Below are 10,912 nucleotides of genomic sequence, written 5' to 3'. Positions count from 1 at the left end.
GCCACTCTGCATACATTTCCACTAGGGATGGCAGAAAGAGCATTTTGCACATGCATTCACTTGTACGTGAATGTACAATGCACGTACTCACTCAATGACCACAATTAGGACCGGAATTTTGGTTGCTAAGTGAAGTGGTCATTAAGCGAATCTGACCCAATTTTATGACCCTTTTTGAGGCAGTCATTAAGCGAATCACTGCAATTGTTAAGCAAACCATGTGGTCATTAAGCGAATCATTGATTTTGCTTGCCAGAAGCTGGCTGGGAAGGCCGAAAATGGCGATCACGTGACCACGGGACACCGCGACAGTCATAAATGCAAACCGGTTGCCAAGCGTCCAAATCGTGATCTTGTTACTGTGGGGACACTGTGGTGGTCATAAGTATGAGGACCAGTTGTAAGACAGTTTTTTCAAAACTGTTGAAAAGTCCAAACTGTCATTAGACGAATGGTCATTAAGTGAGGACTACCTGTACATACCTGCTTGAATGCTAATTAGGTTTTGTTTTTTTTTAAATGTGTATTTTAACAGCATTTCCCGAATTGCAGACTTTGAAACTTCATACAAGCTTTTTCTCCTAGCTGATCATCAATATTCTGGTTTTAAGAACTGATGCCCAAGCTGGCATTTTTGTCCCTTGGCCCCCACATTCCTTTGCCTAACACGATTTTCGGAAACTTGTAAATGTCAATCGGGGCATTTTAGCTCCAAAGCAAAGGGGGAAATGATGGAACTAACCGGATCTGCTTGTTTTCTCTGTTCCTGCAGAAACCCTGATGGATTCCACCACGGCCACTGCCGAGCTCGGCTGGACGGTGCACCCAGCATCAGGGGTGAGTCTCTGGGCGCGGGAGCTGGGGCTTAAAGCCAACGAAGCCTAGTTAAGGCTCCTTGGCTTGTGGTATCTCCCTGTGCAGGCTTCATGAAACGAAGGATGTCAGGAAAACAGCGTTTTGGGATCCTTAGGGTGGTTATTAGCATTGCCAGAAGATACGCAAACTCGGTTTTTGAAGACAGCCAAGGAAAATTGCAAAGGTGTTTTAAAACCAATCTGAGTGGTGAATTCTTTTCTTTCTCCTTCCTTCCTTCCTTCCTTCCTTCCTTCCTTCCTTCCTTCCTTCTCTCCTTCCCTCCTTCCTCCTGTCTCTCCCTCTCTCCTTCCTTCCTTCCTTCCTTCCTTCCTTCCTTCCTTCCTTTTCTCTCCTTCCTTCCTTCCTTCCTTCCTTCCTTCCTTCCTTCCTTCCTTCCTTCCTTTTCTCTCTCCTTCCTTCCTTCCTCCTGTCTCTCCCTCTCTCCTTCCTTCCTTCTCTCTCTCTCTCCCTCCTTCCTTCCTTCCTTCCCTCCCTCCCTCCCTCTCTCCCTCCCTTTTTCTTTTCTTTTCCTTTTCTTCTTCCTTTTTCCCTCCCTCCCTCCCTTCTTTCCTTCCTTTTTTCCTTTCTTCCCTCCCTCGCCACTAAACCGGGGGTCTCTGCACACCTGGGTTGTGCCATCAAGCAGCAGGCCACTGACAGAGAGAAGAGCAACCCACAGCATACAAATACATGTAATTTTGTGTGCTTTAAACAACTTGCTCCCCAAACCAATCTGAGTGCCCTCCCCGAAAACACACAGGGCGAGGGGAAAAAAAAGACAGCAATCACTGTTAGCTGCTCATTTTTAAATTGCATCAAGAAAAACCGCTTGGCAATTTTCTCTTGGAATGCCGTAAACTGCTGGAATCATTCCGATAAGGCTGACAGCGCTAATGAATGCAATTAGTTGATTAATTAACTTCGCGGCAGATTAAAAAAAATACGGCGTTTAATGGAGGTGCGGGTCTCTGTGAGCGGAGGGTGTGGGGAGATCGGTGTGAGCAGCAGCCGTCTTTATTCTTTGCGCGTTGGATGTTTCGCAGAAAATGCAGCGGTGCTGAATTTAGGGCAGTGCTTGGTTTCCCCCTGAGAACTGCTGGCACGCTTCGAGCTGAGCAATCATTAATCCCTGTTTATGATTCCAAGGTGATTTTCTGCCGAGCGTTTGGGTCTCTCTTTGTCCCCGAGATGACCTACCGGATAAGGGAATCCCTTCCCGGCAATTTAATTCCTTTGAATAAAATCCTCTGGATTCCACCATTTTGAACGGAAGCCTCCGAAAGGCAAACAGCAGAATCGAAATATCCCCAAATGCTTTTCAAACGCTGGCGGTATCAGATGCAAATGACACGTCTGATTGAAACCTAAAATACTGGGGAAGCGGGGGCGATTCAGAGGAGCCACGCCGAGGCGCCGAGTCCCCTTTGGAGTGCCCGTGCTTTTGCTTGAGGTGAAAAGCAAAGAAAAAACAAGAAAAAGCAGAGGCCCTGGGACCATTTCCGAGAAGGCCCTGCAGAAAACCCTCTCCCTTAATTCAGTTATAAAAATCCAACACAAGGATTGCATACTTTAAAAAGTGAATACAAGTAGTCCTCAACTTACGACCATTCGTTTAGTGACCAAGTTACAATGGCACTGAAAAAAAGTGACTTACGACCGGTCCTCACACTTATGATGGTTGCAGCGTGTGTCCCTGCGGTCACATGATCAAAATTCAAGCACTTGGCAACTGGGATGTATTTACAATGGTTGCAGCATCCCCGGGGTCACCTGATTGCCATTTGCGGCCTTCCCAGCCGGCTTCCGACAAGCGAAGTCAGTGGGAGAAGCCGGATTTGCTTAACAAACATGTGATTCGCTTAACAACCATGTGATTTGCTTAATGGCCAAGGCAAAAAAGGTCATTAAATTGAGTGTGGTTCACTTAACGACTGCCTCGCTTAGCAACAGAAGTTCCAGTCCCAATTGTGGTCGTAAGTCAAGGACTACCTGTACACATGTCCCGAGGCTAATTCTCACTCCAAGCAAACAATTACTTTCCCGCTGAAATCCCTCTCTGAAATTGCAGAGATATACTGCCTTTGAACATGGAGGCTCCACAGAGCTCTCATAGGACTCCTGTACATAGCAGGGTCTGGTCCTGATCTGCTCTTCCCGTCAAAATATTTCTCCAAATTCTCATTTATTCTACCTCCCTATTTACCTGAGTCCGCTAGGTATGGCCACAGCTCCCGAAACCCGCAGAAATCAAGGGGGAAAAAAATGTTTCGCCCTGAAAAAAAACCTGGGGAGTCTTTTAGTTTTCCTCTGAAGGTTTGGACCACTGCCATTTCTACCTGGGGGGAAATGGGGAATGTTTCCTCCCACCTCCCCGTCTTTACATCTCTAGGCCAAGAAAGGATGAATCATTCAGGATGCGATGCATCATCACACATACAGTCTATGCGTTTGTGAAGCTACACAGGCCTAGGAGGAGAGTCTGGGAATGAATAATGATGGAAGAGACTGTCTCCCCTCGGTTCTTGCGTGGCCAGGGCGTCTTCCAGCAGGAACCGTCCCTGGTCTGAGTGCCAGTCTGGGTTGGGCTTGTCTGCTTTGCTATCACGAGACAGCAGCGCTCGCAATCAAGCGGCGGAGGTCCCGCGGGCGTCTCCTCGCTTTCATTCCACGTTAGGCTTCAAAGCCTCTTTTTCCAAGCTGCAAAGTTGCCAATGGCACAATTGGGCCTTGGGCAGAATCCAGCCCGCCGACTGTTTCCTTTGCAGCTCAGCTCCGCTGTCAGGAATGACGAGCGCAAAGCGTTTTCAGGACAAGTGGGCCTCCCCTACGGCAGCACGGATGGCCTTAGGTCGGCATGTGTTCCGTAAGTAGTAAGTAGTACTAAGTAAGTAGCACTGAGTAAGTTCTAAGTAGTAGAGAATCAGAGCTGAACTCTGAACGCACGCCAAGCTAACGCCATCCTCCAGTTTCCCCCAGGCGGATTCCTCTTTGCAAAAGAGGCTTCTGGTTTTCTGCCTCATTCTTGGCATGCTTTCAGTGGGGCATTATTGAATGTATTGGATTGCGTTGTAGCTTAGCTTAGCTTAGTTTGTTCTTAATGATTGATTTTTTGTGGCATACCTGTCCATCATTTGGCAAGCCTCCTTAGCTGGCCCTACTTCTTAATTTAAAAAAAAATCAAGGAAGGAAGGAAATTTCTCATTTATTGCAATTAAGGAAAATATGGACTAAGGAACACTGGAGAAACCCAACCTCTCCTATCATCTGCAGGCATTCTGACCTCCAAAATTTTCCTTAAGTGCAATAAACGAGAAACATCCTTCCTTCCTTGGTTTGCAACCTGGACACCCCTTTGTTCCCTCGTAACTAAAAGTGCAGAAGCCACATTCTCGACCAATGAGAATGTCATTGAAATATTCTTCTCGTTCGGAAAAAACAAAAACACAGATGCTCTTCATTTCCCATCGGTTGGAATCAGCCAGTTTGTTAAAAAGCCAAAATGCTTGTTGGACAAAGGCGTCAATGTCTCGGGTTCGCCAGAAGATCACGATTTGCAAACGGTTTTGTCCGGAGAAAAGACGCTTCCGGCTGCTGTCATTTGGGGGGAGAGATTTCAAAGCCACAGATTTAGGGTCGTTCCAGGAAGGGGTGCATAGGCTTTGTAGTCTTGCCGGAGACCTCCAGGGCTGTGTTTGTGTCTCTTCTCTGCAGTGGGAGGAGGTGAGCGGCTACAACGAGAACATGAACACCATAAGGACATATCAAGTCTGCAACGTCTTTGAATCCAGCCAGAATAACTGGTTACGGACCAAGTATATCCGAAGACGCGGGGCTCATCGGATCCACGTGGAGATGAAGTTCTCCGTCCGCGATTGCAGCAGCATTCCCAACGTCCCGGGATCTTGCAAGGAAACCTTCAACCTTTACTACTACGAATCGGACTTCGACGCAGCTACAAAGAGCTTTCCCGCCTGGATGGAGAACCCCTGGGCCAAGGTGGACACCATTGCGGCCGACGAGAGCTTCTCACAGGTGGACCTTGGGGGACGGGTGATGAAGATCAACACGGAGGTGCGGAGCTTTGGGCCCGTCTCCAAGAACGGATTTTACTTGGCCTTCCAAGATTATGGGGGTTGCATGTCCTTAATTGCTGTCCGCGTCTTCTACCGTAAGTGCCTGCGCATCATCCAGAACGGCGCCATCTTCCAGGAGACGCTGTCTGGAGCGGAGAGTACATCTTTGGTAGCGGCCAGAGGCACCTGCATCCCCAATGCTGAAGAGGTGGACGTCCCAATCAAATTGTATTGCAACGGGGATGGGGAATGGCTGGTCCCCATCGGGCGCTGCATGTGCAAATCCGGCTACGAATCAGTGGAGAATGGCACCATCTGCAGGGGTAAGTGAGCTTCGCTGTGGCTTGTTTTCAGCTCTGGGGTTCGTGAGTGGCTGACTGAAGCGAGGAGAGGAGAGGAGAGGAAGGATTTTGCAAAGGGGCAATGTAATGATCTGTGAGAATGACCTTGGAAGACAGGAGGAAGAGACACAGACTAGGCAACAGTCAGATAAGAGGCGGCTGAGCCCACAGAAGGAAAAGGGATGTGGGAAGCATCTCAAAGGGGACCGTCCCTAGTTTTCTAAGGAGAGGAGGGGAGAAATACTTTCAGACTTGCAAGATTTTATTGATGTAACCTTACAATTAAATTAATTAAATAAGCCTCATGTGCTGCAGAGCAGTAGGCGGCAGTATTGCAACCGAAAGTCTCCCCACGACCCGAGTTTGATCCCAGCAGAAGCTGGATTCTCTCTCGGGCAGCCAGCTCAGGTGGACTCAGCCTTCCATCTTCCCGAGGTCGGTAAAGTGAGCACCCAGCTTGCTGGGGAAGGGGACGACTGGGGAAGGCAATGGCAAACCACCCCGCTAGAGTCTGCCAAGAAAACGTCGCAAAAGCAGCAGCATCCCAAAGGGTCAGACATGACTCGGTGCTTGCACAGGGGGCCTTTCACCACAACCTTACAATTAAGTAGAATTAATTCATCTGGGCGTGCTTCTTGTCTGGACTACCTCACAAGGCTGACATCAACCTTGCAAGTCTGAAAGTTTTAAGGAAGGGTGCAGTTTGTTGTCACTGACCCCCACGGTCTACGTTGATAAGAACTTGTTCCTAAATTGCAAGAAATCTCAGGTCTTCAATCCACTGAGTAACAGGAGCCATGAATTTATCTTTCTAATGTTGAAAGATTTCTCTCTTAGGGCGCAGATATGATCTTTCTAAAGAGCCTGTAGCCAATGGATGGGACCTTCTAAGTTAAAATATGGTTTGTTTGGGATGTACCCAATGCGTGAAGCCACCCATCATGGCTCAGTGTAAGTGCGAAACTGGCCATTTGTTATGGTCTGTGGGAATGACCTTGGGAGACAGGAGGAAAAGCTGCAGACTGTCGGATAAGAGGCAGCTGAGCCCACAGCAGGAATGAGGGAGTGGGAAGCATCTCAGAAGGGACCCTCCCTAGTTTTTTGGGCTGTAAAGGTGAGGGGGGAGAGATCTACTTTCAGACTTGCAAGATTCTGTTAATGTTACCTTACAATAAAGTAGCATTAGTTCATCGGCACGCGCTTCCTGTGTGGACTACCTTGCAAGGTTGATAAGCAATAGCTTCTGCTCAGGCTCAGAACTGCAAGTTTGTTAGAGAAAGGCAAAAGGCAAATGCAGGTGTGACTTAGTGCACACTGCCCGTCATCTTGTTTCTCTTTCAACATTTTATTTCTGTTGCGCTGGACCTCCATGATTAAGGGCATCTGCCTGGGGTCAAAAAAGTCAAGATGGCACTGCACCGATGCAGTCAAAATCCCACCCCTTTTACGTTCACACGTAAAAGGGGTGGAGCTTTGATTGCACTGTTGGGGCTGCCACTTGACTTTTTTGACACCCCCTGGACACCCTATATACTAGCGGATAAGCCAAGAATTTTAGGTGCCAAAACACCCCCCCAAAATTAGGTTCTGCTTATCTGCAGATGGGCTTGTCCATGAGAATATACGGTAATACTTTTTAAAAGCATCTGTGTCTCCCATATATATTTGCAAATAAGCCCATCTGCAGATCAGCCGATCCTTGAATTTTTAACTAAAATACCATGAAAAATGTGGGTCAACCTCTCTGTGGGTGGCACATTTTTCATGGTATTTTGGTCAAGAATTCAAGGGCCGGATTATCCGCGAATATATACAGTAATTATTGTAGATAGAAGAACACAATCATCCCAAAATACCTTTGGGGAGGATTTTTAAAGGGATTTTTAACCATATTATCTTGGAACAAAGGATACAAGCAGAGCCACAGAACCTGGTTCTCCTGATTTAGGGTCAAGCGAGTTGTGCGAACCCAACCCAGTTCGGTCCTTTTGTACGGGTTTTCACAGCTCTCTGTGTTTCTGAGGATCTAGAAGAACTCCGTTCTTTTGGCAGGCTTTCGAGCATTGCTTGCTAATTAATTTTAGCCCGACTTTTAATTTATGTTTTTAAAATATTTCTATCCTGGAACTTAACGTTTTCATTTTTGCCAGCCACCTTGACTGTCCAGCTGAATCTAAATCTCAATTGTCTGGCTTTCACCAACTTTGGAAAATTACCTCTGTTTTGCTAAGCCTTTGCCGAGCCCTGCGCGGACTTGGGGTGGGGGGGAGGAAAAAACTAATTAAAAACAGATTCTGTAAATCTGCCGAGCTTCGTTGTACGTTGGGGGTGGTAGAAAAATTTCCCAGGGAAAGGATGCCCGTAAAACTCCAGCCTGCTATAGGTCTGGTGGATTTATTTTCAAAAAATGGGATTGTTTTTTTGCTAACGTTTCCCATCATTTGTTCAGTATCAGCCAGTTACACCATAGGAAAGGCCAAGCTTTAGTTTGGCATCTCAGCTGCAAGGTGGAGGCAGCGGATGCTTTCATGAACCAATTCTGCTCTTCGAGAAAAGATTCTTTGAACATTTCCTTTCTCGGCCTCTTTCCCATGCTTTGTGCGATGCTTGAATTGGCCAGTAATGGGTCTCTCTCTTTTCAATATCCTTTACCCAGGCATTGGGTCTTTATTCTCTGTGTTTATTTAAAGTGTCGTCATACCTTGCTCTTGAAAGAAAAAGCTTCTTAGAAACACCAAGCAAGGCCATTCTTGCTCTTGGGCTAAAAGGCGCGGCATGCGAGGAAAGGGGGAGGGGGAGGGCAGATGAAAAAAGCAAGCGCGGGGTTCCATTGAAATGTCACGGCTCTCGTAACCAGCCCTACATCCATTAGTTGTCTGCAGCAAGGTGGAGCTTTGCTTTGAGCGAGGGAAACAAAGGCTGGATTAATCAGAATCCTGCCCAGTCAGCAATCTTCATTAAAGCATATAGGTAGTCCTCACTTAACAACCATTCCTTTAGTGATGGTTCAGACTTACAACAGTGCTGAAAAAAACAACTTGTGACCGGTCCTCACATTTACGGCTGCCATAGCATCCCCATGATCACATGATCATGATTTCGGCACTTGGCAACCAGTTCACATTTACGACCTTCACGGTCTCCCATGGTCCCATGATCGCCGTTTTTTACCTTCCCAGCCGGCTTCTGGCAAGCAAAATCAATGGGGAACTTCATGATTCACTTAACGACCACATGGTTCACTTAATGCCTGCCGTGATTCACTTACCACCCACTGCAAAAAAAGTCGTAAAAACAGGTCAGCTTTGCTTAATGACCGCTTTGCTTAGCAACCAAAATTCCAGTCCCAATTGTGGTTGTTAAGCAAGGACTACCTGTACAATGGGAAGGTGGGGAGGGACCTTGAACACCATCTAGTCCACCCCAGCCCAATATAGGCATCCACCATGACAGTATCCCTGATAGATGGCTGTCCAGCCTCTGTTTAAACACCTCCAATGAAAGCCAGCTGGGTGACTGGGCCGGTCCTCTCTCTCAGCCCAGCCCGCCTTGCAGGGTTGTTGTGGGGAAAATAGGAGGCAGGAGTTCTAAGTTTGTTCACCATCTTGAGTTGACCAAACTTTTTTTTTAAAAGGCAGGATAAAAATACAATAATAATAATAATAATAAAAAAGAAGAAGAAGAGGCCATCCCACCCCCGGGCACAGCTCTTACTTTGAGGATACTGCTTCTGATGTCCAACCAGAGTCTACTTCCTTGTAATTTCAAAGAATCATGGAATGAGAGGGTGAAAGGGATCTTGGAGGTCATCTAGTCCAGCCCCACACCCACTGCAGGAATCCTGGAAAGTTGGCTGTGCAGGCTTTGTTTAGATATTGCCTCTGTGCCCCCAGGCAGCCTCTTCGGTTGTGGTACAGCTCTTCCCATCAGGAAATTCATCCCCACATCCAGCCAAAATTGACTTCCTTGCAACAAGGGCCCACTGTTTTTGCCCTGACCTCTGGAATCCTCAACCATCTTGTATCTTCTGAACCATCTTGCCCCGTCTTCTACATGACAGACCAGTATATCCTGGAGGATCCCATCACACCTTTTCTTCCGGCACCTCCAACATCCCTCCTGAGGTTTTTTTCCTTCCAGGCCCCTTATTGTCTTGGCTGCTGCCCTCTGCACATGCTCCAGTTGGTCATTGTCCTTCCTAACAGGCACAGCCCAGAGTCAGGCGCAGTTTTCTAGGTGCGCCCTGCCGAAGGAAGAAGATCTGTGCTGCCTCTTGGTCTTGACACTCTGTATCTGGGGATGCTACCTGGATTTAATTTGCCATTTTTCCCCCTCTTGCAGCTGCATTTCACATTTACCCTCTTCCAAATATGTTGAGCATCCCAGATACGTCTTGTGGCCACGAACTGTTGATCAAGATTGGCCAGCCAAGAATAGAATAATGCTGGGGTCTACAGTCCATTGCCTCAGCCAGTTTAGTTGGATTATTTCAGGAAGGCAGGCTTGGCTGTGACTCCAAGTAGTGCTCGACTTACGACCACAATTGGGACCCGAGCTTCTGTTGCTAAGCGAGGCGGTTGTTAAGTGAGCCATGCCCGATTTTACGACCTTTTTTGCCACAGTCGCTAAGCGAATCTCCATGGCCGTTAAGTGAATCACATGGTCATTAAGCAAATCTGGCTTCCCCATTGACCTCGCTTGTCAGAAGCTGGCTGGGAAGGTCGCAAAAGGCGATTATGTGACCCCGGGATGCTGCCACTGTTGTAAATTCATGTCAGTTGCCAAGTGCCCAGATTTTGATCCTGTGACCGCAGGGATGTTGCGATGGTCGTAAGTGTGAGGACCGGTCGTAAGTCACTTTTTTCAGCGCTGTCGTAACTTTGAACGGTCGCGAAACGAAAGGTCGTAAGTCGAGGACAATCTGTAGTTGTCTAGAAGCGAGATATGCTGTCCCCCCTCCCATCAACGGTGTTAGGCAAAGGGTTGAGTCTGTTGGGCAACCTGCTTTGCATTTCAAGGTGTGAATGAATCCTGGGTGACTTCCTCCCTCTGCTGGCTTGCGGTCTGGTTCCCTCTGTGGTCCTAGGGGGAGGGCAGCTTCCATGCCACGCTGCATGCCAACAAAGGGGAAGCCCGCAGAATTTCCCTTCCGAACGGCCTTTTTTCCCAAGACAAGGTGCCAGGCCTCCCGCTCCCCCCCCCCCGCATCTGCCCGCCCCACTCCAGCCCTGTTGCAAGGCTGCGCCCTTCCTGGATGCTTCGGGGCGGGTGCTGCTAACAGAAGCGGATCTGTGCGGCTTGGCAGGCGGGAGAGGGAGGGGGCCGCCTGCGCCCAAGGAGACAAAAGCCCCCACAGCTGTGTGTTTGCAAACAAGGCTGCTGAGCCAAAGAGAGGGTCTGAAAGCAGTAATTGTCTTTAATTAAAGGAGCTGGCGTTCGCTCGCTTGGTGGTGACGAAAAAGCGCCAGCCTTGCATTCAGGGGGGGTCGCAGAGGGCTGAGGTAGGGTGCCACCCTGCATGCATGCACACACACACACACACTCACTCATACACACACTGGGAACTGCCTTCTCTCCCTTGGGGGAGGCAGACCAGACTCTTGCAAAATCCTGAAACGTTGGTTCACAGTAGTCCTCGACTTA

At 48.2% G+C, this 10,912-nt stretch overlaps 1 protein-coding gene across 3 annotated transcripts in view; it reads left to right on the top strand.

Moving 5' to 3' along the window:
• Positions 1-777: 777 nt before the first annotated feature.
• Positions 778-10,912, top strand: part of EPHB2 (EPH receptor B2) — a 46,324-nt gene continuing 36,189 nt past the window's right edge. For 2 of the 3 annotated variants that reach the window (XM_063317579.1, XM_063317580.1), the window contains exons 1-2: positions 781-837; positions 4,567-5,251. In XM_063317579.1, the coding sequence (XP_063173649.1) occupies positions 781-837; positions 4,567-5,251 (742 nt within the window). Of the gene's footprint in view, positions 838-4,566; positions 5,252-10,912 lie in introns of all 3 variants that reach the window. The other variant, XM_063317581.1, reaches the window with a different exon arrangement.

This window comes from Candoia aspera, chromosome 18 (assembly GCF_035149785.1).
Source record: "Candoia aspera isolate rCanAsp1 chromosome 18, rCanAsp1.hap2, whole genome shotgun sequence".
Lineage (NCBI taxonomy): Eukaryota > Metazoa > Chordata > Lepidosauria > Squamata > Boidae > Candoia > Candoia aspera.
Note: the sequence above shows the minus strand (reverse complement) of the source record. Positions and strands in the feature narration are given on the sequence as shown.